The sequence below is a fragment of the Periplaneta americana genome, chromosome 5, assembly GCF_040183065.1.
Source record: "Periplaneta americana isolate PAMFEO1 chromosome 5, P.americana_PAMFEO1_priV1, whole genome shotgun sequence".
Lineage (NCBI taxonomy): Eukaryota > Metazoa > Arthropoda > Insecta > Blattodea > Blattidae > Periplaneta > Periplaneta americana.
In genome coordinates, this window is record NC_091121.1 from 66,695,959 (window position 1) to 66,722,671 (window position 26,713).

Sequence of the window (26,713 nt, forward strand, 5' to 3'; positions counted from 1 at the left end):
ATTATTATTATTATTATTATTATTATTATTTATTTTTATTATTATTCTCGATCTGGCCTGCTATGGACCATGTTATTTCAACTCATTTAATTTAATTCTTTTACAGTATTCTCACATTTGTGCTCTATGTGTTTCTTTTCTTTCTTCAGTCCACATGTTTCCTATTTTCAGTTTAGGTCTTTCCCAGAAGCTCTGAAATGCTCTTAGCTTCTTCTTAAGGGGTTTGCATTCCTGGATGTCTTCCTGAGTAATCCCCACTTTTGTATATGTTATCTCTTTGACCCAAGCTCCTTTAGTTTTCTTACTCTAAAAGTAAGCAAAGATCCTGTTAGTTAACCTATCTAACATTTAACAATTTAATAGAAGGTCCATGTTCCATTCGTAATTATGGAAATTTAATCAGGAGGTATGTGAAAACTGATTCTGTTGCTAATGTGAAGAAATCTGGAAGACAAAAAGGTAATGAATAATGTTACTACTGCTGAGGTGCTTAGACAAGTAATGAAGTAAGTAGAAATAATTATTATGGAATTAGTAGTGTTAGTCAGGTATCCAGGCATCTTCAAATGAGTTATAGCATAGTTTGGAGAATTATAAGAAAACATTTTAAACTTTGCCCATGTAAATTAAAACCACTTTCGTACTCAAAGAAAGTGACAAGCAGAGAATATATGATTTTGCTTTATTTGTGCTAGCCGAGATTCAACTTAATAATCATTGGCTGCACAAATGAACCACACTTCTTAATGGTGGTGTTGCGTCATGCCAAATCTGCATATGACCAACAGCTTCATAACTCCTGCAAATCAGAGGAGTATAGCATTGTCTAATAAAGAAGTATCAGTATCAAGGGGAACATTAGCAGTAGGATATTTATTTAATTCAGAAATTCAGTAACTTGCCAGGTGTAAAGAGAATGAATATCTAAATACGCTTCCTCCCCCCAAAAAAAAACTTTAATTTTAGGCCAGACCATTCCTGCTGTACAATTATTATATATAGAGATTGAATTAATCTTGCACAGGATAGGGACCGATGGCAGGCTTATGTGAGGGCGGCAATTAATCTCCGGGTTCCTTAAAAGCCATTTGTAAGTATGTATATGGGTTATAGCTCAGTGTTCGAACTTACCACATTTCAAAACAAGAGTGCCTGCATCACTCAAGACATGTAGTTATAAGAAAGATGTCTTTCCATAAATTAATGACTTTAAACCTGCCAATATATGGGTAATCTTACCGATTACAGCTACAGTAGCTTTAAAACAACTAATTTTGTAATAAGAAATCGTAATTTTGTACGGAATTGGGACATGTGTGGTGACCAAAAGTGTAATAAGAAGCAATGCGATTATTAACATCTTTTATTACTATTACCATTATTATTATTATTATTATTATTATTATTATTATTATTATTATTATTATTAAATGGAAGAGAGTATGACTACCGGTACTAATATTAATTTTTTCAGAGCCACCACAGTGGTCTATACCTGTTTTTTTAACTCTTAGGAGCCGTGTGTCCATTATAGTATTATAGTCATGATGTTATGTAATAAGTTATAAATTGTATGTTCTATATAAAATACGTTGATATTCTTTAATTTTATTAATATAACTGCACTTGATTAAAACTATTTTTTTGTGATTTCTTTTCTTAAAAAAAAAAAAAAAAAGGACCAAAATCATTTCCACTGCAGTCAACTGAAACCCTGTCAGCTTCCATGCGTATCATTACCACCGATTGTTTTACACGGGCCCTTCCCATCCTTTACTACAGGCTCAATTAACTGCAGTGGCAGGGACGCGAACGTGCCATGTTAGGCACGATATACTGTCCGGATATATCTTGTGCGCCTTAAACCGCTCAGCTAACGAACCCAACACGAATTCACCCTATTATGCAGGTATACGAACCCCTGGTTAAGAGTTAGACATTTGCGTGCTATACTGGTATAGGTCTTCCGGCTTCTAGGGGTTGAAGATAGGACATGACAGTTAAGCGGCCGAGCCTGATACTACAGCCCTATGTTACCAACATGGACTACCACGCTGTCAACTGATTGATGGCTGTCGTTAAAACATTCATTCACAATTTACGCGAAGGTAAAAAAAAAAAAACAATACAAAATCGAGTTGGTTGTTACCATCAACGAGTTAGAACTCTCTTTCTAACTCGTTGGTTGGTTACCATAGCAACAGGCCCACCATGCTATGTGACATTCAGTTGCTTTTCCGATCGCAACGCTCTTATCATGTCCCATCTTTAAAAAAAAAAAAAAAGTATACATGACAGCATAGTAAACCTGACAAAAATTGTTAGGGAGTTATGACGTGACTCCTTATGTAAGAACTAGGCCTATATGGCAGCATAGTAAATCTAACAAAAGTTGTTGCGGTCAATTCCTATAAGGCCGAGCAATCTGGGTATATATTATGATCTAGGGTTCTAGACAACGAGTTAGAAACTTTCTAACTCGGTTCTAGCCTAGATCTAGGGTTCTAGCACAGTCTACTATATACAGTCGCGAAGCTTGAGGTGTTTTTTTGCAAATCTCGTGATAAAGCGCTCCAAGCGGTTAGCAACTAGAAACAATAGACTGTCCATGGTCGACTTTGGACTGTGTCGTATTTCTATCGAGTGCTAGCTCGTTGCGTCTTTCACATTGATGCTTGTGAAATGTTCGTTATTGGTTATAATGAAAATGTTAATCGCTAAAATATAATAATTGGAATAATAATATGGGACAAGGAGGAGACTTTGTAGTGCTATAAATTGTAGCAACAATAAGAGAAAGAGGCCAGAGTTATCCTTTTTCCGATTTCCGAAAGTTTCAGAAAGGTTCCTGGGTTTCCACAAGAATGCCGTGCAGAAACGAAACTGTTAATTTGAAGTTCTTTGTGACTGTTAGAATACATTATATCCTTAAATTTCACAATGAAATGTTTCAGTCTAACCGAAAGGACATTAGATACCGGTTAAAGTTCTGTCACTTAGGCTGCTAAATTTCCAGAGAAATAAAGGTTAGGTCTACTTTTTTTTTTCAGAGGATATATTTTTAATTGCAGCTATTAATTTTGTTATTTTTATGTGTTATTTTACTAAAGATGTAGAAAAATTAAGTTTGTTTTAATGAAATTTATTGATCACGTTTTATTTTCAATTCTGGTGGGATTATTATTGCTTAGGCCTACTTTTTTCTTCAAATGATATGTTTTTAATTATAGCTGTTAATTTTGTTGTTATTTTTATTTATTGCTTTACTAGAGACGTAGAAAAAGTCTGTTACAATAAAATTTATTGATCACGTTTTATTTCCAATTCTGGTGTGATTATTATTGCTTAACCTCATCCCACTTTGTTAACTACGTAAGCCTACACTACAAGTACCGGTATACGTAAGTTACTCCATTAATTCATATTTCCATTATTATTGTTGTAAAGAGAAATGCAAATTAATATTTATTGGTTTCATAGTTAATTATCGCTATAATCTTGAATGAGTGAAGCTATTATAGTAAATTTCAGTTCGTTTTGCACAAACAAAAATTATATTGACTTATTTCTTGCAGGTATCTTCGAGTTTATGGTGGAATTTAATATACTTCATTAAAATAATAAATTAACTTTATGCATTTAATATTTCAATAATGGAAGGAAGGTGTTAATTTTTCCAAAAGAACACGACAACGAAAGTATAACATATTTTGTCGGCTGCTAGGAGAGAGATCTGCGATGATGAGGCGATAGTAGCGATCCTAGTGGTGGGCAACTACCCATGTTTGCATTTTTACTACATATTGAGCTCCGCGACTGTATATAGTAGACTGTGGTTCTAGCCAACAATGTCTCCCACGTCATCAAACTGTTCTTTGATCCGCCCCTAAACGGCAACGGTTTAAGAATCGAAAAGTGGGGAAGATAGCCTTCTCTATGCTCATAAGCCTAGATCATATATAATACTTCTATGATCTAGGCCATAAGATTTCAGTAATTGCAAAGGTGATTTCTAGTGTATTATCAAGACTATTGGTCATCCTGACAGGTAATCTGATTATGCAGTGCTGCCAAATCGCAGAGATTGTGTGCCTTTCGAGCGGTCATTCGGATATGAGTATTTTGTGTTCTTTGACAGATGGGTGGATTATTTCACACTATCAATTTATTAACCGTACTTACGAAAGCCTGGGTACCTGTAAGAAAAGATTTGAAGTAGATTCTTCTTTATTCCAAATAGATACACCATTTGCTAGATTTGTAGTTGAAAGCAAGAACATTTCTAAAAATGGATCAGAAACTTTGGTTTCAACACACAGGAAGAGGCGAAAAAAACGAAGAAATGCAACTCCGAATTCTGATATGAATTATGTTAGTAATAAGTTAATTAACTATGTGCTGCTTTCCTAAATAAATATATAATTTTGTGAGGTTATGTTCAAAGTTGTAAGCCTAACATTTTTTCGTTAGGTTACTTCATTTATCATCGACATTGGTTGAAATGAAGGGGAAAGGAAAGGTAAAATGAAGAGTGTTAATCGTGTGACAGACTCTTAGGGCCTACCTTCCTTTCTTGTTCACTGTAGTTACCGTATCACACCTGTTAATCGAACCCAAGTTCGTAAAATTACCTATAAGCTCACACTCCAGCACTTAGTTACAATTTTCTATAAGTTGCTAAAGTTATTTTATTTACAAATACTCTGGTTTACTTTTTGTCGATTTTTGCTTTGAAGTACCGGTAATCAAGGTTATTGTTTATTTTATTATTTTATTTATTTATTGCTGTCTTGAGCAGCAAACTGCTGCAGTAGACGTACAATAAACAAATTGAAATAACACAACACATCCCTACTAAAGCTAACACAATAAAGTAAAGAATATTCAGAATTACAGATATTAAGGATTAAGTTTATATTAGTAAATAAAATTATAAAAGTTACTTGAGTACAGATATGTATACATATGATTCAAGATATTCATTTAGACTAGGCCTATACAAAGGACTGTGAATCAACCATCGATAAATTACAGATTTAAATCTCAAATAATGTAGTTTGTTGCATTTAATGGTAACTCGTTAAATAATGTTAGGCCAATAGAATTAAGTAAACAATTTTTTTGATTTGGTTCTGTCATTGAATAGTTAAAATATTTTGTGTTGTAACCATGAACTTCAGGCTTACGATGGTAATTATTTACGTTTTTCTTTGCATTTAAGAGGCGTTTGTACAGAGCTATTATTATCATACGTCCCAGAAAAGAGCAGCTGGCTGGTCGCGCCCTGCATTGTTTCCGCCAAGCGCATAACCATTTCTCTGGCGCTTCTCCAATATATAACAGTACTAACAATAAATGTTCAATAATTTGGACTTACCATGCTCACAGTCGTTCCTGAAAATGGCCCATGTTTGCCGCCACACACAACTGACATCTTCTGATAAATGAATGAACAACACTCTGAAGTTCCACATCATTTATAGCTTGAATTTCTTCTGGTATATAGTCTTTTAGTTCATCTATAGGATGAGGATGACGAGTGTTCTCCATAAATAAAAGTTACAGGGTATTACATCTGGGCTTTGTGGAGGCCACAAATTATTACTGATTAGTCTCGTACCGAAAATACGCCTCAGTTCCCTCATTGACACACAGCTGTATGAGTAGTGGCGGAATATTGTTGGAAATACTGTTTGTCATGAAATACATTTCCATCTGTGGTTGGCTAAAACTTGTCAGATTCCTCTCGTATATTTACATTAATCACGTGCAGGATTACCATAATTAATTTTTGCTTAATTATCGGTTGATTGTTGCAGGTTGTGTTAGTTGAACTAAACTGCGAAAAAATGATTGAGGAAGGACGAAAACAAGGATTCTTCACTTATGTGTCGACCCCCACTGACATAAAAAGAAATAATGCAGTCGCCCAGAATAAGGCTCGAACATTTTATTCAACTCACACAGTCTCTTCGTCAATGAGGTTTCATGGTGAGAACAGTTCAAATGTAGGTTTGGTGACAGAAATTAACAATGAACATTATTTGGTTCCTGCAAATTGTAAGTTTTTTTGCTATGATGTGAAGGACATTGAAGAGAAGATAGACATGTTAACTGCTCCCTATGACTTTGTACTTCTGGATCCTCCGTGGTGGAATAAGTACATTCGACGGAAAAAAGCGAAATGCGTAAATGCTGGGTAAGAAAATATTAATTGTATATTTAAAAACGAAGTACATACCATAACTTTTTCTCTCATGTGTGAAATTAATGGTAAAATTAACTAATAGTAGACACTTTTATGTTTATGATAACTAAAGTACGATACATATACTAGTGATTCTGATTTATCTGATTATCTTTGGAACACAGCATTGGTTGTGGTACCTCTATTCATAGTATGCATTGTTATGTTAAGGCCCATTCACAATGAAAATTAAACATAACCGTAACATTAACACAGAAGTTTGCCCCCAGGCTACCAAATGGGATCATTCACAATGATTCACATAAGCATTGACATAAACATTACCGTAAGACGTTAACATGAAAGTTTGTAAACTCCAAACTTCCATGCTTATGCTTACGTGATTTGCAAACAGAACACAATTGTGGAGCGCTGAAGTATATGACAGGATATGAGGAAATGGCGTCGTTGTTATGTTTCCATGGTTACCAAGTATGTTTGCGGTTATGTTTATGTTCCCATCGTGAATGATGGTATGACTTCTTGATTTTACTGTAACGTTAAGTTAACGCTTACGTTATGTTTAATTTTCATTGTGTATGAGCCTTTAGGCTTATTTATATTGCTGTCATTCAACATTTTGTGATAAGTAGCCTATTAATTTTATAAATTACGTAACATATATAATATTCATATTTGGTTATGAATGTATATATTTTGTTTCCTTCGTTCTGGATTTACAAACTAATCTTTTTTTTTCGTTTTGAATTAATTATAATGAAGACCTCCCTTGAATAAAGGCCCATTCACAATGAAAATTAAACATAACCGTAACATAAACACAGAAGTTTGTGCCCTGCTACCAAATGGGATCATTCACAATGATTCACATAAGCATTGACATAAACATTACCGTAAGACGTTAACATGAAAGTTTGCAAACTCCTAACATTCATGCTTATGCTTATGTGATTTGCAAACAGAACACAATCGTGGAGCGCTGAAGTATATGATAGAATATGAGGAAATGGCGTCGTTGTTATGTTTCCATGGTTACCAAGTATGTTTGCGGTTATGTTTATGTTCCCATCGTGAATGATGGTATGACTTCTTGATTTTACTGTAACGTAAAGTTAACGTTTACGTTATGTTTAATTTTCATTGTGAATGAGCCTTTAGGCTTATTTATATTGCTGTCATTCAACATTTTGTGATAAGTAGCCTATTAATTTTATAAATTACGTAACATATATAATATTCATATTTGGTTATGAATGTATATATTTTGTTTCCTTCGTTCTGGATTTACAAACTAATCTTTTTTTTTCGTTTTGAATTATTTATAATGAAGACCTCCCTTGAATAAAGGCCCATTCACAATGAAAATTAAACATAACCGTAACATAAACACAGAAGTTTGTGCCCTGCTACCAAATGGGATCATTCACAATGATTCACATAAGCATTGACATAAACATTACCGTAAGACGTTAACATGAAAGTTTGCAAACTCCTAACATTCATGCTTATGCTTATGTGATTTGCAAACAGAACACAGTCGTGGAGCGCTGAAGTATATGATAGAATATGAGGAAATGGCGTCGTTATGTTTCCATGGTTACCAAGTATGTTTGCGGTTATGTTTATGTTCCCATCATGAATGATGGTATGACTTCTTGATTTTACCGTAAATATTCTTAAGTTAATGCTTACGTTATGTTTAATTTTCATTGTGAATGAGCCTTAAGGATGTAACCAACAAATATGTAATACACGTTTCAGGAAAAAAAGAAAATAATGTCAGGAGCATATTTCTTTAGGCCTATACTTACTAGCAGAACCATTTGATTAATCAAGGATACTAGTTTATACTGCTATTGGATGCATTCATTTAATGTAATAAATGAAGGCTTCAAAATTACTTTTTCCACTGAAGACATATTTAATTAATTTGATGTTACACCCTTTTTCGAGGGAGGTCTTGAATTATTATTTTTTTTTTATTGATTGCTACAGCTTGATCTTCTGTAACGTTTTCTTTTTCTTTAACTAATTTGTCAATATCTTAACCTTCAGATTGCATATATTGAACCCCTCATTTTTAGTCGCCATGATAGATGTTGACTGTGCTGTTTGCAACACCTGGCTTCTGTAATGGATTTCTGTTGCGTTTTTCATTGCATATCTTAAAGATTTACCCTATGGTTGTTGCATAAGATGTTTTTACATCAAAGATTATAGGGACAAACATTTAGTTAAATAACTATGAGTTGGAAAGAATACAAACAGCTGAAATGAAATTTCTTAGACCTATAGTGGGATACACAAGACTGGATAAAAAACCAAACAATGAAATAAGACAAGAGTTAAAAATAGAAGAATTAAATTAAACAATAACAGAATATAGAACCAAATGGAAACAACACATAGAAAGAATGTCAGTAAACAGGATACCCCAAGCATCATACAACTACAGACCCCAAGGACATAGAAACCCAGGACGACCAAAGAAGAGATGGACACAACAAGATTTTGGAGCCGGAACAGGCTAAAATGGCCTAAAAACCGTGAAGAAGAAGAAGAAGAAGAAGAAAGAAGACTATGAGTTGGAAATGCTTTTTTACATCATTACACATTATTAAAATGTTTGTACATTAGGATGTACTGGCAGTTTAATCCAGCAACCATTGAAATAGTAATGGTGTTTTATTCATTTTATGTTACACTAGAAGAGTTCTTAAAATAGCACCGACTTCGATGTAAAGCTGTAAATAACATACCAGGTCTGGTGACCTCACAGGCCAAAATACAGGTCGAATTTGACGGCACTTAACTTCATTAAGAAGCTCTTTCGAATCATGGTATTTAACAAAATATAGTAAAACTTCATTTATACTTTTTATAGGGGTCTGAAGAAAAAAACATACGTGAGAAAAATGTGTAACTGAAATGGCATGTAATGACATCTGAAATAGCATCTGAAATAGCATTCATAATTAACATGTGATTATATTATAAAAAAAAGTCAGTTACAAACACACGTCCTCTTCCTTCCACTCATTGGAATTAAAAAACCGATCAGCAACCTTCTCGTCATATCAGGTTGAGTCTACTGTCAAAATATTTTCGGTCTAGAGGGATGTTAGGATAGTTGTATTCAGTGCAGTCACAGCTTTGGACCTGGATTCTCATTGTTTAAAATGTTCCATTTCTTCCCTCTGCACATACTTCTCTCCCTTATCTGAATTGATTCTCTCACTGGCACATAACCGATTTACTGAAGCTAGCACGTGTGGAGACAAGAATGGACAGCTTCGAATGTTCAGGAAGAATTTCCAGGAATTTCAAAGTCGGCCACATCTTAACTAGGAACACATATTGTACTGTATTTATGTGATTATAATATTGGTACTTTTTTTTTTGTTGACAAAATGTCGTTTTGAAAGCTGGGTACATGTTATATTCGCACACAAACACTCAGACTCGAACAAATTTAAATTGATATTCAATTTGTGTTATGAGATATGATGGGAAACAACTGACAGAAATGGCCACTGCGAGTTCGTGTTTTCTCGTCTTTTGCGCACTTTTCATTTGTAATTTCTTGTCCATTTTTGACAACAGTCGCTAATAAGAATAATATTTTTAACTACTAGAATGACTTAAGTTCCAGTTCTGGTACTACAAGTGAGGATGAATGTGATTTATAGCTAGAAATAAGGAAGTGCCTTCATTATAACCTGTCTTGATAATATAATTTTAATCTTGAGTGGTTTTTAGCACAGGTGCGTATTATATTCACCAGTTTTTTCTGGATTTTAGGATAAAAAAATTATGTGCATATTATATTTGATGACGTAAATACGGTATTTTCGCTTCCTTACAATTTCACGGCAAATCTAATTTCGAGCAAAATTTAATTAGAACGTGTAAATGAAGTTTTGTACCTCTCGGAGTTTAAAATACGAATGTATGAGTGAGAAAAACGTTTAAACGAAAAATGTATAACTGAAATAAATTAACATGAAAGATACAAAATTTTACCAGGGCTTCAGAAAAAAACGTGTAAGTGAAAAATGTGTAAATGAAGTTTTACTGATATGATCATTTGTATCCTATCTATCACTCAAAAAAGTTTATGTAAGCTTATGTAGTGTAAATGGAGCCATTGTTCTGCTTTGTTAATTTCCTGTTTCAAATAGGTACTGAATTTGAAATCACAATTTCTCTTTTAATGTTTGCAGTTACTTACTTATGGCTTTTAAGGAACCTGGACGTTCCTTGCTGCCCTCACATAAGCCCGTCATCAGTCCCTATCCTGAACAAGATTAATCATATCCCACCTCCCTCAAATCCATTTTAATATTATCCTCCCATCTACATCTCGGCTTCCCCAAAGGTCTTTTTCCCTCTGGTCTCCCAACTAACACTCTATATGCATTTCTGGATTTGCCCATACGTGGTACATGCCCTGCCCATTTCAAACGTCTGGATTTAATTTTTCTAATTATGTCAGGTGAAGAATACAAAGCATGCAGTTCTGTGTTGTGTAACTTTCTCCATTCTCCTGTAACTTCATCCCTCTTAGTCCCAAAGATTTTCCTAAGCACCTTATTCCTTAACCTCTGTTCCTCTCTCAAAGTGAGAGTCCAAGTTTCACAACCATACAGAACAACTGGTAATATAACTGTTTTATAAATTCTAACTTTCAGCATTTTTGAGAACAGACTGGATGATAAAAGGTTCTCAACCAAATAATAACAGGCATTTCCCATATTTATTTTGCGTTTAATTTCCTCTCAAGTGTCATTTAAAGTTGTTACTGCTCCAAGATATTTGAATTTTGCCACCTCTTCAAAGGATAAATTTCCAATTTTTATATTTCCTTTTCGTATAATATTCTGATCATATACTTTGTCTTTCTGGGATTTACTTCCAAACCTATCTCTTTACTTGCTTCAAGTAAAATTCCCGTGTTTTCCCTACTAGTTTGTGGATTTTCTCCTAACATATTCACGTCATCTGCATAGACAAGCAGCTGATGTAATCCGTTCAGTTCCAAACCCTCTTTGTTATTCTGTACTTTCCTAATGGCATACTCTAGAGCAAAGTTAAAAAGTAAAGGTGATAGTGCATCTCCTTGCTTTAGCCTGCAATGAATTAGAAAAGCATCTGACAGAAACTGGTCTATACAGACCCTGCTGTAAGTTTCACTGAGACATTTTAATTAATCGAACTAGTTTCTTGGGAATGCCAAATTCAATAAGAATATCATATAAAACTTCTCTCTTAACCGAGTCATATGCCTTTTTGAAATCTAAGAGTAACTGATGCACTGTACTTTTATACTCCCATTTTTTCTCCAATATCTGTTGAATAAAAAAAATCTGATCAATGGTCGATCTGTTACGCCTAAAATCACACTGATGATCCCTAGTAATTTCATCTACATATGGAGTTAATCTTCTCAAAAGAATATTGGACAAAATTTTGTACGACATCAACGAAAGTGATATTCCTCGAAAGTTATTACAGTTAGTCTTGTCGCCCTTCTTAAAGATAGGTACACATTTCTATTTTAATAAAATAATATCCACTGTTATCAGAATTTCATGATTTGATTTCAGGTACCAGATGATGTATGATTTTGAATTAATCAAGATTCCCATTGCCTCTCTCACTGCAGCTGGCTCATTGGTTGCAGTCTGGTGCACCAACTCAGAAAATCACCTCAACTTTCTTCTCAATGAAATATTTCCAGCTTGGGATGTAGAGTACATTGGAAACTGGTTCTGGCTGAAGGTAACTGCTCTCAGACTGACAATTATGACAATGAAACTATGAGTAGTAAAACAATCTTAGTGGTAAGGCACATGCACTGTATTTTAATAAATTAATAGACAACCTGAACAGATCTAGAAAAACGAGCATTTGAATAGACACAACAACTTTCCCCTTGAATGAAGCAGTATGTCGTATTTTACGATCTGTAACAGGGGGTTTAAATATGATGACAGGGATAATGATAATTATAAGCTACTATCATTTGAAAACAGGCCTGCAAATACTGGACTTCAGTGATTATTCTGAGGGTAGGCCATGTGGATAAAAGAATAAACTGCATTTGAAAACAGGCCTGCAAATACTGGACTTCAGTGATTATTCTGAGGGTAGGCTATGTGGATAAAAGAATAAACTGGGGACCCACAACCTGACTTCAACAAAATCTTTTCTTTTACCAACACTAAACAAAAGGGATTTAATTATGGTAATAGGCATTCTGACAGATAACTGCTGTCTTAAGAAATACCTACAAGTCATGATCATTACCGGTGATCTCTAGGAGTAGACAGTAGGACAATGAAGATCATCATGTTAAAACCTACAAATTGTAGTTTGCCTGGTACAAAACTTCGACAACTTCTAGTTGGCTTCATAGGATTAAAAGGGATAAAATAGCATATGCAAAGTTATAGTTACCTCTGTGCTACCTGTGATCAGGTTGCATAGTGAGCCAGATTAGTTTGTTCTTGAAATGAAGAAGATGTAAAGTTATAAATATTTTTACCTGTTTTTGGATATACTAAGGGCTTGTTAATAGTTTTGGTCAAACATTTTCTCGTTACTTTTTTAGCAAAAGGAAATAAAATCTTAGAAATAACAAAAATGTTATTTTTGGCAGGTAACACATGGTGGAGAGCCGGTATGTCAGTTTTCAGAGCCTCCTGGCAAGCAACCATTTGAACAGATTGTATTTGGACATAGGAAAGATGCAAACAGGGAGCAGCCGCTTCCAGAACCAAACAAAGTCATCATCAGCATTCCTAGTGCCATCCACTCTCATAAGCCTCCAATAGCAGGTAGAGAATTTGCAAATTAAAACTATTTTATTTCACTGATTGGCGTTATAACTTCTTTACTGTGTTAATATTATAAAAATTACCTGGCTGACTAGTTTCGACATGGTGTTCGTCATTGTCTTTAGTACTTTTAATATGGAACAAAGCATTCAATATAATACATATATTTTTTTTTTTACTAGTTGCGCCCTTGGTTTAACGACAAAATTGGCAAAAATGTGTTTTTCATTTGTAATCACTCTTCATAATACTGTCTAGCTTATAAATACATTTCAGCACCATTTGTTGAAAAATGAACAAACTAGTAATGTCACAGAGTTCTATCTGATGACAACATTTGAAAATATTTATTTTGACAAAGTTCTAACTGCAAGCTGTTACTATTCTCTTGCAAAGATCCAGGAATTTAATTTGTGTTATGCGCGGCTAAGCATGATCATCATCATCATCGACGCTACAGCCCAATTTGAGCCTCGGCCTCCCTTAGAACTCTCTTCCATGCATTTCTGTCCCTGGCAACCAACCACCATCCTTTAATTCCCACTTTCTTTAGATCCTCTAACACTCCATCCATCCATCGCAGTCTTGGTCGTCCTACACTCCTTTTTCCTTCAAATTTATTCCCCATAACTTTCTTGGGTATCTCATGATCTGCCATCCTTTGCACATGTCCTGCCCATCTTAATCTTGATATTTTAATGACTGTAACCACATCAGGGGACTTATATAGTTGGTAAAGTTCAAAGTTGTATCTTATTCGCCATTCTCCTTTATCACATATTGGGCCATATATCTTCCTTAGAATTTTGGTTTCAAAGGATCTCAATCTTGACATATGAGTCTTTGAGAGGGTCCACGTTTCACTGCCATATGTTAATACAGGTTTTACCAAAACATTATAAATATTGCATTTTGTTTCCCTTGTAAGAAGTCTTGACTTAAAGTGCCTTAATAATCCAAAATATGCTTTATTGGCATTTTGAATTCTTCTATCAATTTCTTCACTAATATCATTAGTGTCATTGATTAAGGAGCCCAGATATACAAAACTAGAGACCCTCTGAAATTTATATTGATTAATTTTTAAGTGGGTTGTTGTTGTCAAGTCCCTTTTTTGTTTTTTACATCCAACAATCATGTACTTAGTCTTCTGTTCGTTAATTTTCAGCCCTATTTTTTGGGCTGCTGTTTCTAAAGCAGGAAATGTTCTCTTAACATTCTCCACAGATCGACCAATGATATCTATATCATCAGCATAGGCCAGTATTTGGGATGATTTGTAGAGTATTGTACTTCTAGTTTGTATATCTGCATCCCTTATCACTTTTTCAAGGGCAATATTAAATAAAAGACACGCTAATGAGTCGCCCTGTCTTAGACCCTTAGTTGTTTGAAATAAATCTGATAGTTCAGATTGGATCTTTATTTGACACTGACTGTCATCCATGCATGTTTTAACTAGTCTCACCAGCTTCTTCGGAATGTTCAGCTCTACCATCGCCTTATAAAGCTCAGCTCTATTGATGCTGTCATATGCCGTTGAAAAATCAACAAACAAATGATGAGTTTCAATTTTTTGTTCATATGTTTTCTCAATAATTTGTCTTAAAGTAAAAATTTGATCAATTGTCGACTTTCCGCTTCTGAAGCCAGCTTGATATTTTCCTATGGCCCTTTCTGTGTATGGTAATAGCCTGTTGTGCAAGATTCTGGAGAATATCTTATAAGTGGTATTTAATAACGTTATTCCTCTATAATTAGAGCAAATCATCTGGTCACCCTTCTTGTGTAATGGGCATATAACTCCAATTCTCCAATCATCAGGAATCATTTCTTGTGTCCATATGTCCTTAATTAATTTCTGTATGTCTTGTATTAATTCATTACTGCTACTCTGAAGGAGTTCTGATTGGATACTATCCATTCCTGGTGCTTTGTTTTTCTTTAATCCAATTATTACATCTCTTATCTCTTCTTCGGTGGGTTCATCAATATCATCATGATCATCATTCCTATAATCGTTATTATTTATAATACATTGTAGATCATTATTTTCCTTGTTTAAAAATTCCTTAAAATGTTCGGTCCATCGTTTTAGAATTTCATTCCTTTTTGTTAAAATCATCCCTTCATTATCCTTACACATAGTGATTCTAGGTTTAAAGTTTTTCCTATCGGAGTTGACAATTTTATAAAAATGCTTACTATTGTTTGTCCTTCTGAAGTCTTCTAAGTTTTCCATACGCTGGTTCTCATATATCCTCTTCTTTGTCCTATGAACTCTTTTCTCCTCTCTCCTTTTAATTCTATATTCTTCTTTAGATTGTCTTGTGCATCCTCTTTGTAGCATTACGGTATAAGCTAAATTCTTCTCTTGTGTAACCAATTCACATTCCTCATCAAACCAGTGATTTCTTTCTGGTTTATCAATTTCTCCTAATATACTTACAGCTGTTCTAGTAATTATATTCTTTATTCCATTCCATTGTTCATTTATTGTCACATTATTTGCTGTCGTGTCATTCTTCCTATTTCTTAGTTGCTCCTCCATTTGCTGCTTGTATAACGTTTCAGTTTTCTCCTTTTTTAGCTCTTCAATGTTGAATTTTACGATTTTCCTGCTGTTAACTTGGTGTGTATTTACATTTTTATGATTTGATATTCTTTGTCGAAATTTGGATATAACCATAAAATGATCTGAGTCCATATTAACTCCTCTGTAAGATCTAACATCCATCAAGCTGGATATATGTCTCTTATCTATTAGAGTATGGTCAATCTGGTTCACAGTTACTCCGTCAGGGTGTTTCCAGGTACCTTTGTGGATCTTCTTATGACAAAATATTGTACTTCCTATGACCATTCCTCTAGAGGCTGCAAAATTTATTAGCCTACATCCATTGCCATTACTGACATTGTGGAGACTATGTTTCCCAATGGTGGTTTGGTATACACTTTCTTTACCAACTTGTGCGTTCAGATCACCTAGTATAATTTTAATGTCGTTCTTGGGACAGGAGTCGTAAGCTTTATCTAATCGATAATAAAAACTTTCTTTTTCGTTATCTTGCTTGTCTTCTGTCGGAGCATGGACATTAATTAGGCTACAATTGAAGAATTTACCTCTAGTTCTAAGGATGCATATTCTATCACTTAAGGGTTTAAAGTCCATGATAATATGCTTGACTCTATTATTTACTACAAATCCTGTACCAAATTGATGTTTATGCTTGTTACAACTATAGAAGACCGTACATTCTTTCTTCTCAATGACTCCTTCACCTAACCATCTCACTTCCTGTATTGCTGTTATGTCCGCAGTACATATTTTCAATTGTTCAATCAGCGTTTTCAATGCTCCTGGTTTGTATAATGTTAGGACGTTCCAAGTACCAATCCGTAACTCATTTACCTTTTTCAAGCCAGGTTGCGAACGATTAATCCGTCCGTTTACTAATTCTTTGGGTTTCATAGAGTCGCCAACCCTACGCCTAACCTCCCAGCAATCCTGAGGGGACGATGATTTTCTGTCAGGGTTTACTCCCTTAGCTGATAAGTCTCAATTATAGCGTCAAGGACTCGCTTTGCACCCTCACATGGCTTAGCGTTACCCAGGGACCATGATGTGGACATGCATATGTACGCCTTGGTAGGATTAAATGGCGTTTCTCGAGTTTTAATAGTTCACAACCATCAGCAAATTGTGAACCCTCGAGGCCACATACTACCCCTTTTGTCCCCGGCTAAGCATGATATCATATTTTATTTGTAATTTTCACGGCATATTGGTTAATATATGTGTAATGTGTTCAGATTATTGATAATTAATTTAAAACGAATATCAGTATAACGGTACTTTTTTCTATAAGAAACAGCTATTAGTATAATGAAAGTGGGATATCAAAGTTCTGACGATACGTTCTGTGATAACTACTCTGATGATTAGATTCCTCTTATTTCATCTGATTATGAAGATTATGAAGAGAGTCGTAATGTGTGGTCTACAATGCAATTTGTGAGGTTAGATAAGCTATTACAAATTAAGACTCTGCATTTATAATTTTACAGTGAATTTCCTTTCAAAGAATATGGGTTGTTGTTGTTGTTGTTGTTTAGTCAACTGTCCGATGACAGTTCTGACCAATGATGTTATAGTTACTTACCTAGATGCACAGTGAGCGCAGCTGTGCTGTAAAAAATTGAAACCCTTCGTACATCGTCATCATTGTGGCAAATGTGGCATTTACCAGGTGGTTGTGATAGTCATTGCGAGTGTAAACAGTGTGCATTTGATGAATCTATCATAATTATGCATTTTTTTAAGGCTTATAACTGCACAAATCGCTTGAGGAAAGGCTACAGCATCACTTTTCATGTGTAAATAACGATATTTAAATGCATCTAATAGTTTAACATTCAATTAATGCAGGCAATAAATAGCACTTTCATGTAGATTGAATTATTCTGTCAGCTTACACTAAAACTATTTCGGCAGACATATTGCTGGTATTTTTTAAATATGATGGAGGCATTATAATAAAATGTGTTATTCCTAGCTTTCCCCCTAGAAAAAAAAAAGCAGAACCACTGTTGAGATGGTTATCTGTCATTAAAATAGATAATTTTATTCGAACAAATTATCACAACACAAATTGTATTCTGAACATTTCGCAGAAGATTGCTTCTGGAAATCACATGAAAAAAATGGAAGATGGTGCAGTTTCATCCCTCTTTAATTTTCCAGAACATCTTATGTGGATAGGTTCATTGTTGAAACAAGTTAAATTCACATAGACCTAATTTCCATTGGCTTCAACTTCATCATTTAAAAGTGTATTTAGTAGAATTAATTTTTTTCGTGGTATAAAAATATATATACTAGAAAAACACTCTACGAGGATTCTGAAAAGAAGTACTGAAGTCTCAGAACTAGACAATGTAACTGTTATTGCGAATTGTTCACACATCTCTGATACTATCAGAGTGAATCACAATTATATGCTCAGTCCCAAGAAAAGATTGAGATTAATGGAAGATGAGTTGCAGAAAAAGAATGAACAGATTAGGAGTTTGGAAAAAGAAAACCTGGCTTGTAAAAGAAAATGTGACATTGTTGTTTAGTCAACTGTCCAAAGACTGTCTGAACATCACAAGTGATACCAAAAAGGCGCCACTTATGAGGCAACTAGGTCAGAAGATAATGGGTTAGGGTGGCCAGTTCCTTTCCTCCTCCATTGCATACATTGCCGACTAGCTACATATTACACTGATCAGACTTCAGATGATGTTCTTTCTCTGCCACATATCGTCAAGTGAGATGTACTGCCTGATAATAGATGTACATATCAGTCAGAATCTCAATCAGAGGATGTGACAGATATGCAGTTATAATATCAAACTTAAGAAGTTCGACTAAAAAACTGAAGTCAGGGTGCACCATAGGAGGCTGGTCTATACTACACTCGCTATGAGATGATGTTGGAGATTTGTTTGAGATTCAATTTCTCTGATTTTTCGAATTCAATGCTCTATCCTCAAGGTCATTTAATCTGAGACATAAAAGATTCATTTGCTCTGTAGAATTCGTTATCAAGTTCGTTATACACTTAGCTATTTTAAACAAAGGGATAAAAAGGCACAAGGCAAAAGTGTTGTGTATTTACAGAGTGCATACAAATCTGTGATGTTCGGGTATAGGGGGATGTCATTTTTTTGTGCAGATGGAATTTTGTTCTCCAGATGAACACACACGTTAAATTATACAAGTGAGAGTGCAAAAATCAAAAGAATACTAACAGTTGATGTGTTTTATTTGTGTAGAACATTATTTGCAATAAGGGTCCGGAGTTTAATTTTCATTTATCTCCAAATTCATTTTCCCTTTACCCAAACAACACAGAAATTATCTGGACAAACTTTCTGGGATGATGGGTGGACATGTTTTGGCACATAACCATGTGTCAGAAAATATGTTTCTTACAACACCAGATCGTTAAGTGCTTGTAAGCGCATTTCCAGAAACAAGAACTGATCAATGTCAATAGATTCAAACAGCCTGCCAAGCAGTGCAGCTATCACCAATATTTTACAGTTAGAAGTAAATTTATTAATCAACTTTCCAGTTTCCGTCAAGCAAAACTCAGAAAAATGGGTTATGTCAAGTAGTAGGACTGTTTGTAAAGTAAAGAATGTGTAGCCATAAAATATTTATTGTCATAATCTTAAAAAAATTGAAAAAAAAAAAATATATGTTTATATAGTATATATGTTTTGCCTCGTACCTTAAGGTACAGTACAGTCACACGTCGCTACTTTTGCAGCGATGCAGTACAAAAAACTGCGCAACTCTCGTACTGTGACGTGTGAACAACGGTGCAACTCGAAAAGTAGCGGCTGCCGAACCTGCTGCTCGCTACTTTTCCATGCTGCGCGCAGCTTAAAAGTAGCGACGTGTGAACAGGGTTGTCAGGGTTGCAGCTGCAGCATTTTTGATATCGGTTTTGTTGAAACTTTTGCTGCAGTTGCGACCAGTGTTGCCACCCAAATGTGCCAATCATACTTTTATTATTTGGATGTGTTTTAATGTTAGATGTGATGAAAATAAATTATTTGTAACAGTTATTAAATGCACAACACAGTCTGAGCATATTTGCTGACGATATAATTCACTTTTTAAATTTTCTATAGCATAGTTTCAAACAGGAGGGTTGCCAACATTGATTACGTGAATATGCTGTTGGTTATCATTTAAGTATATAGGCGTTTTTAAAAGCTTTATAGTAAAAATAATGCCAATTTCTGAATACTAGTTAGGACAGAAAAGCAAATAATAGATAAGTAAGCTTTCGCATGAATTTATTAATAATGCGAACATAACCACAAAATGTATATTGAGAAGTCAACACGGAGATGGAAACCTGCAGCATGACTGCGGCTGCAAAAGTAGCGCCTTGTGTGTGAACAGACTCGCAACCTCCAGTTGCAACTTTTGCTGCACTCGGGTTGTGCAGCACGAAAAGTAGTTTGCAGCGCACTACTTTTGGCTTACGTGTGAACACGACACGCAACTTTTGCAGCTGCAGTACAAAAGTTGCGCAGCAAAGGTAGCGACGTGTGACCGTACCTTTAACCAGTATTTAAAGTGTGCCAGTATGAGCTGGATACACATATGAACCTGAGACAGTATAGCATACTGTTGATGAGACTGGTAAAATGTAAATTTAATATAGCTTTATATAAAGTTGCTATCCATCCAAAACATTTATTTTATTTATTTTACAATTATTAATTACATATTATGAATACGATTATAGGTCTTATACATAATTTTAATGAAATTGTTGTACTTTTTTTTCATATAAAAGATCAACAACTTATAATAATTCGGGACGAACATGATCAGTGGAGAATATTCAGAGCATGCTACGCATGCACTGCATGCCCTGTTATTTAAAAAAAAACACATACTCTATAATTCAAATCATTATAATTATTATTATTATTATTATTATTATTATTATTATTATTACAATTTTATTTACATTTATTTTTCGCGTTTTATTTTCCTGAAAAATGTTAAATACTGCTGCGTTTAGTTTAAATATAACAGGTTAGACTGTATGCAATTATATACCCTGTATGCATTGTTTGACCAAAATGCCTTCTGAAGCCTTGGGGTGTATCACTGTTTACAGATCTCAGAAAAGCGCCGAGCAGAGAAGGTGTTTGTTAGGGTGAAATACCAGTCATTTCAGGTGCCAGAAAAGCTGAGAGTAAGGATGCATGCTATACAGCAGTAGTGGACTGTCTCACAGATTTCTGCCAGCTTGACCGTTTATTTTGAATGGTTATTCCGACAGTGATATGTTTCAATACAACAGAAAAATCGATACTGTTTACCATTCAAAGATTCGCAACTTTCACAATTTAGTTTACAGTGTAGCTTGATTTCGTGACACGTGCAGTACTCAAGATTCATTCAGATCGGTGACATGATAAAATTGTATTTGTTGTTTTATTTAATGTAAAAATGAGTGACTGTAACGAGTGTGTCAATGTGGGAAAACTTAAATTAAAACATTTCTGACATTCGAACTTTGAGGAAAAGCAAATGATATTTTCTTGGGATAGGCCAGTGATTAAATTAACAGCGATTGGATTTCACACAAACAAATAAATATACTGGTAAGTCCACAGAATTACGTTTTGAAAGTTAAACATTGTAACTTTATTCTGTATAATAATAATAATAATAATAATAATAATAATAATAATAATAATAAAACAAGAAATGCCGTGGTGTTGACTTCATGCTTCATACATGTTGACTCGTGAGACACGTGTGAGATCAATATCTTTTTGGAATTGTATTAGACTCCACAATGTGTCCAACACGTGAAAGAAAGTAAGTGTGGCTCCCTTTGTGAGTTTCAGATAACAACATTATCTATAAGTGAATTACCCTTCATATAATTGTAATAAGATATGCAAAACTATCTATTAGTGTAATTTTTAAGTTATGTTTCAGGCTAAGAGATTATTTGTAGTTTTTATAAGTGAAGTTTTTAAGTAGATCCTATGTTATCTTATATCCTATTCTATTTTGAAGTTAATTCTTCTCAGTCATTATTGGTTCTCTTTGAATAATCGCCACCATCCTTACTGTATTCACTCATATTAGCTGCATACCGTCACCTCCTTTAAAGCCACTTTAAGCACTGACATTAACCTTCTTCTCCACGTAGTCGTCTTGGACATGAACTTGTTGTGCCTCGAGACCAGTTTAAGTATTCCCTCGTTGTAACAAGTGGCTACCTGTTGATTCAACTAGTCCATAACATAATTCCCCATTCCATAACAGCATCCTTTAAGTCAATTTTGGTCAATCATTCAGTCAGTTGGTTCTTCAGCCTTATCAATCGGTTGGTTTGTCAGTTGGTTAGTTGATGATCTTTTGATTTGTCAGTCAGTCAGTCCAAGATGGCCTGACTGACTAAACTTCTGAATAACTGATTGAATGATTCACCAACTGATTATTAACAGATCAAGATACCGGTTGAAAGTTTTTTTCCAGCAAGGTGTTTCTTTATGTTCGGAAACAGGTGAAAATCCGACGATGCCAAGTCCGGACTGTGGGATGAATACTGAAAAATTTCCCACGTAAGTCCTTTGGCTTTCTGGAAGTATGCATGCGAGCATTGTCAAGAAGAACAATTCCACGTGAGAGCACACCTCTGTGATGGCTCTGAATAGTCTGATGAATAACTGATCGAACTTCGCAGTTGGTGGGATTATCAATATGCGCGTTCACTTTCAAGAAATGCTGCATTCAACAAATTAATATTTACGTGCTAAAAACTACACCAGGCAAATATTTATACTACACTGAACACAGTTAATGCGAGCCTGGCTGCAACGAAATACAATTCTCTTCTTTTCCAATATAATCCTGCAAGATCTTGTTTTCTTTATTTTCTCGCATAAAATTTGCAGATTGTTTGTGTTGTATGGGGTGGTTAGAGTATCTAATCACCCCATACAACACAAACAATCTGCATTCAGGACAATGGTACACAGATTACTCAACATACCCATGAGCCAACAACACTACAATGAAGAAGTGAACACAATCAAATACATAGCACAAGAAAACTGTTACAATCCAAACCTAATAGACAACATCATAAGAAAGACAAAACAAAAACTTAACACAAAAACACGCAAAACACAACACAAACACAAGAACACAAAAAATACATCGCACTAACATATGAAAACAAAAGCACACATAAGATCGCATCTTCATTCAGAAAGCAGAAATACAACATAGCATACAGAACAGAAAACACACTACAAAGGCATTTCAACACATAAAAAACACAAACAAATAAATACGACCACACAGGTGTATACAAACTCACATGTAATAGTTGCGACAAGTTCTACATTGGACAGACAGGCAGATCATTCCAAACATGCTACAAAGAACACATTAATGCATTAACCAGAGGACACAATACATCTACATACGCCGATCACATAACCAATGCTAACCATACATACAATAACATAAATGCAGACATGGAAATCCTACACATACAACCCAAGAACCAAAAACTCAACACACTAGAACAATACGAAATATACAAACACACTAAAACACACCCCGATCAAATTCTCACCACACAGATCAATTTCAGTACACGCACACTATTTGACTCCATTTTCAACACCTTTCAATAATCAAACGCACCCACATAACAGGCAGAGAAGTTCGAGATGATGCCGAGATCTAGTAGGCTCTGAGGATGGTGTGTTAAGCACTGAAACAGCCATAAGCCGCACAAACTTACATAATTAACACGAGTAAGTGCGCTAGTTAATCAATGACTTTAGTTTTTTCTTTTGTCATGTATTATGTTGGTTTTCGAATTATAGCAATGTCTTTCTTGGGCTAGGAAGTGTGCTTGATTCACTGCAAAATAATTGATTTTCCTTGTGCTTGCAGAATTTTGATGCTGTGCCTTATTTCATCCATACTACAGTAGTGGTTTTGAAATTCTGTATAACCACTAGCATGTATTTGCCATTACTGTTTAAATCTTCTAATTTCAGTTATTGGAATAAATTTATTCTTTTTAATTTGCAGATGTGATGGCGCAATATTTGCCACAGAAGCCACGCTGCATCGAATTATTTGCTAGGTATCTCTTGCCAGGATGGACTTCTTGGGGTTACGAAGTTATGAAACTGCAGCATCTCTCTCTCTTCATTGAGAGAGATGAGAAAACAGAATTGGTCGAATGTTGTAATGTTATAAGTACGTAGTGTCAAGAATTGTCATTCAAATTTGACAGGAAATTTAAGGAAATTCCACGGATTGAGTGAAATGTCTGTACTAGAATTAAAGTAATGAAATATAGTATGTAATTTCTGTAACAATGTAGTGTATGTTATTTGGTAATCATATATATATATATATATATATATCCAATATACCGAGTATTTCCATAACTATTGCCTGCATAATTGAATTTAAACTTTTAGCTTTAGTAATGAAACATTGCTGACATACATTGCTCTTCCAATATTGGTATTGTTAGTATTGTTTCATGGCGAGAGCATGTGTTCAGATTGTGGTGGGAAGAAAGGTAAGTGAAGCGAGACAACAGGTACGAAGGAATAGAAGTGTTCAAGATTTCGAAGAGAAGGAGAAGTGAATGTAAATTTCTTTTCTTATCTAGTTTAAGCCAACCTGTTTTTTCCAAGGATGGAGTAATATGATCATATGTATAGGTCGCGCCAGGGATTTTGGCAGATGGATTTTCTTAATGCGATCTGGAGAGTGAGTTCTCACCGCTGCAAGATCGGTTGTTATCTCTGTCGCAGTGGAATGGGTAGGACATAAGAGTAAACATGCACGCCCGAGTATTTGTGCACTCTGGACAGACACCTCCAAAAACTAAACAAATATTACTGTAGTCTATATGTGTCTTTGGTATTCCCAAGAAACTTGTTCGATTAATTAAAATGTGTCTCAATGAAACTTACAGCAGAGTCCGTATAGGCCAGTTTCTATCTGATGCTTTTCCAATTCACTGCGGGCTAAAGCAAGGAGATGCACTATCACCTTTACTTTTTAACTTCGCTCTAGAATATGCCATTAGGAAAGTTCAGGATAACAGAGAGGGTTTGGAATTGAATGGGTTACATCAGCTTTTTGTCTATGTGGATGACGTGAATATGTTAGGAAAAACTCCACAAACGATTAGGGAAAACACGGAAATTTTACTTGAAGCAAATAAAGCGATAGGTTTGGTGGTAAATCCCGAAAAGACAAAGTATATGATTATGTCTCGTGACCAGAATATTGTACGAAATGGAAATATAATCTGTTATATATATGGAAATATGTTAATCCTTAGTCAATAGATAAGACTGAGTTTTACGAAATACGAACATTAAGGGATGGAAAATGGGAGGCAGTAATGATCAAAATAATTATACCGATTTATTTTGTTTAACCAGCAGACGTGCAGCCTTTAAATTTAATACAAAGATTCACTCATAAAATTGGGTTAGACTATTCATCTCATCTCTCAGAATTGTTTCTAAAATGTATAAGAAAAGTAAAAAAATTCAATTTCATGTAGGCTACTCCCTTGAAATAACTTTTTTTTTTTTTTTTTTTTTTTTTTTTTTTTTTTTTTTTTTTTTTTTACTTCCGAGCAGAGAGGAGAGAGAAAGAAGTCAACGATTTTAAAAATTCACTAAATTATATTTAACTAGAGACGTAAAATTTAAAGTGAAGGTTAGTCTCTACAATATTGGTTAAACATTCTTAGATTTTTTAAATACCATATCCTAAGGTACTGATGAAAAGGCAGAAGGGAGTGAGAAATCTCATGTCATCCGATCTCGATGAAAGTCGATATCTGGGGATCTTTGCGATCACAGAATACGAATAAGGTATTATTTAGTCCGACTTTGTCCCTAAAGTGGTGGAGTGGGACAAAAATGAGTGAAAAATTAAATTAGATATCTTAGGGATTTTCGAGACGAAAATTACGAATAATACAATTTGTGCGAATTCAATATGGCAGTTTCAGTACTATGAATTGTATTTTAAAAAATTAAACATCGGATATCGCACAGGTAACACATGTACAGTATTTAAGGGGGTATGTAACACCTTTTGATAGTAGGCCTATACATTTAGTAAAATCCAAAGTGTAATTTCTACATATTCTGAATGAATGTTGTGCTGGAATTTAATATAGCCATCAGCCAATACTTCTAGATTAATAAAATTTTTAGAATCCATAAAATACAGTATTTATTGTGAATGGTAATTATATTTTTCAATTGGTGCAATTTGTGTAGGGAAAATTGGTTTCTCCGATATTTTGTACGATTACGAATATTTTAAAATGCTTTCTTCTCTGTTCTATTCACAATGTGCGTGTGAAGAAATTTTTGCCCTTGTAATATCCATTACAATCCTATTTATTATACTCTTATATAAATCTAACTTCAGCAGCATGCAATTTTACCCAATTAACCAAATTATATTTTGATTATTAAGAAGAATCGTACTTTTATTAACTTGAATTGTCGCACCACCAGTAGACGATCCCTAGATTATTACTGGACAAATCTTGTATATTGGTCTGGTAAGGGTAGAATTTTCCTTTTAATTAAGAATTAATTTAATTTAGAAAATGTAGGAGACGTATTGTAAAATCACTGTGAATGGAAGTCATTTACATTTATTAAAGGCATTCTTTGAGTAGGACTGTACCGTGGTGTGTTTCATAATAAGGATAATTGATATGAGCTGCTGTTATGAAAATATGAACGACTCAGAATGTTATCGCATCTCATTCTCGCAGCTTACAGAAACAATATTGGCTCGCCTGCTGGAAATGACATCGAGGTCATCTGCCAAAATCGGTGCCTCCGACTATACGAACATTGCTTACAAAACGTATGCACAAATTATGAGCACGTTGAAGTTTCGTTTTGTTGTCGCTGCAAAGATCAGTCAGTAAGATGTCAGGATAGTCAAAATATGGAAATATAAGCGTCTGCACAAGGGACTTTTTTAAGCAATAGGAAAGATGAACATTTATCCTTTTTAGCACATGGATAATAGAATATACAGTAG

General features: G+C 34.5%; 1 protein-coding gene across 3 annotated transcripts; it reads left to right on the forward strand.

Moving 5' to 3' along the window:
• The first annotated feature begins 3,907 nt into the window (after positions 1 to 3,907).
• Positions 3,908 to 23,995, forward strand: Mettl4 (Methyltransferase like 4). 3 transcript variants are annotated; one of them, XM_069825956.1, is made up of 5 exons: positions 3,908 to 4,048; positions 5,820 to 6,199; positions 11,815 to 11,989; positions 12,870 to 13,047; positions 23,696 to 23,995. In XM_069825956.1, the coding sequence occupies exons 2-5, from the start codon at positions 5,850 to 5,852 to the stop codon at positions 23,872 to 23,874; spliced, it is 882 nt and encodes a 293-aa protein (XP_069682057.1). In that variant the 5' UTR covers positions 3,908 to 4,048; positions 5,820 to 5,849; the 3' UTR covers positions 23,875 to 23,995. The 3 variants fall into 3 exon arrangements, with proteins under 3 accessions (XP_069682057.1, XP_069682055.1, XP_069682056.1); XM_069825954.1 differs by lacking the exon at positions 3,908 to 4,048 and adding an exon at positions 4,076 to 4,371 and having other exon boundaries at positions 23,696 to 23,994; XM_069825955.1 differs by lacking the exon at positions 3,908 to 4,048 and adding an exon at positions 4,410 to 4,519.
• Positions 23,996 to 26,713: the final 2,718 nt, after the last annotated feature.

Bases quoted from the DNA above. Each gene is read 5' to 3' on its own strand.
- Mettl4 (XM_069825954.1), top strand. From the start codon at position 4,114: ATGAGTATTTTGTGTTCTTTGACAGATGGGTGGATTATTTCACACTAT. The intron at 6,200-11,814 runs GTAAGAAAATAT...ATTTGATTTCAG, and splicing joins GCGAAATGCGTAAATGCTGG to GTACCAGATGATGTATGATT. The intron at 11,990-12,869 runs GTAACTGCTCTC...TATTTTTGGCAG, and splicing joins GAAACTGGTTCTGGCTGAAG to GTAACACATGGTGGAGAGCC.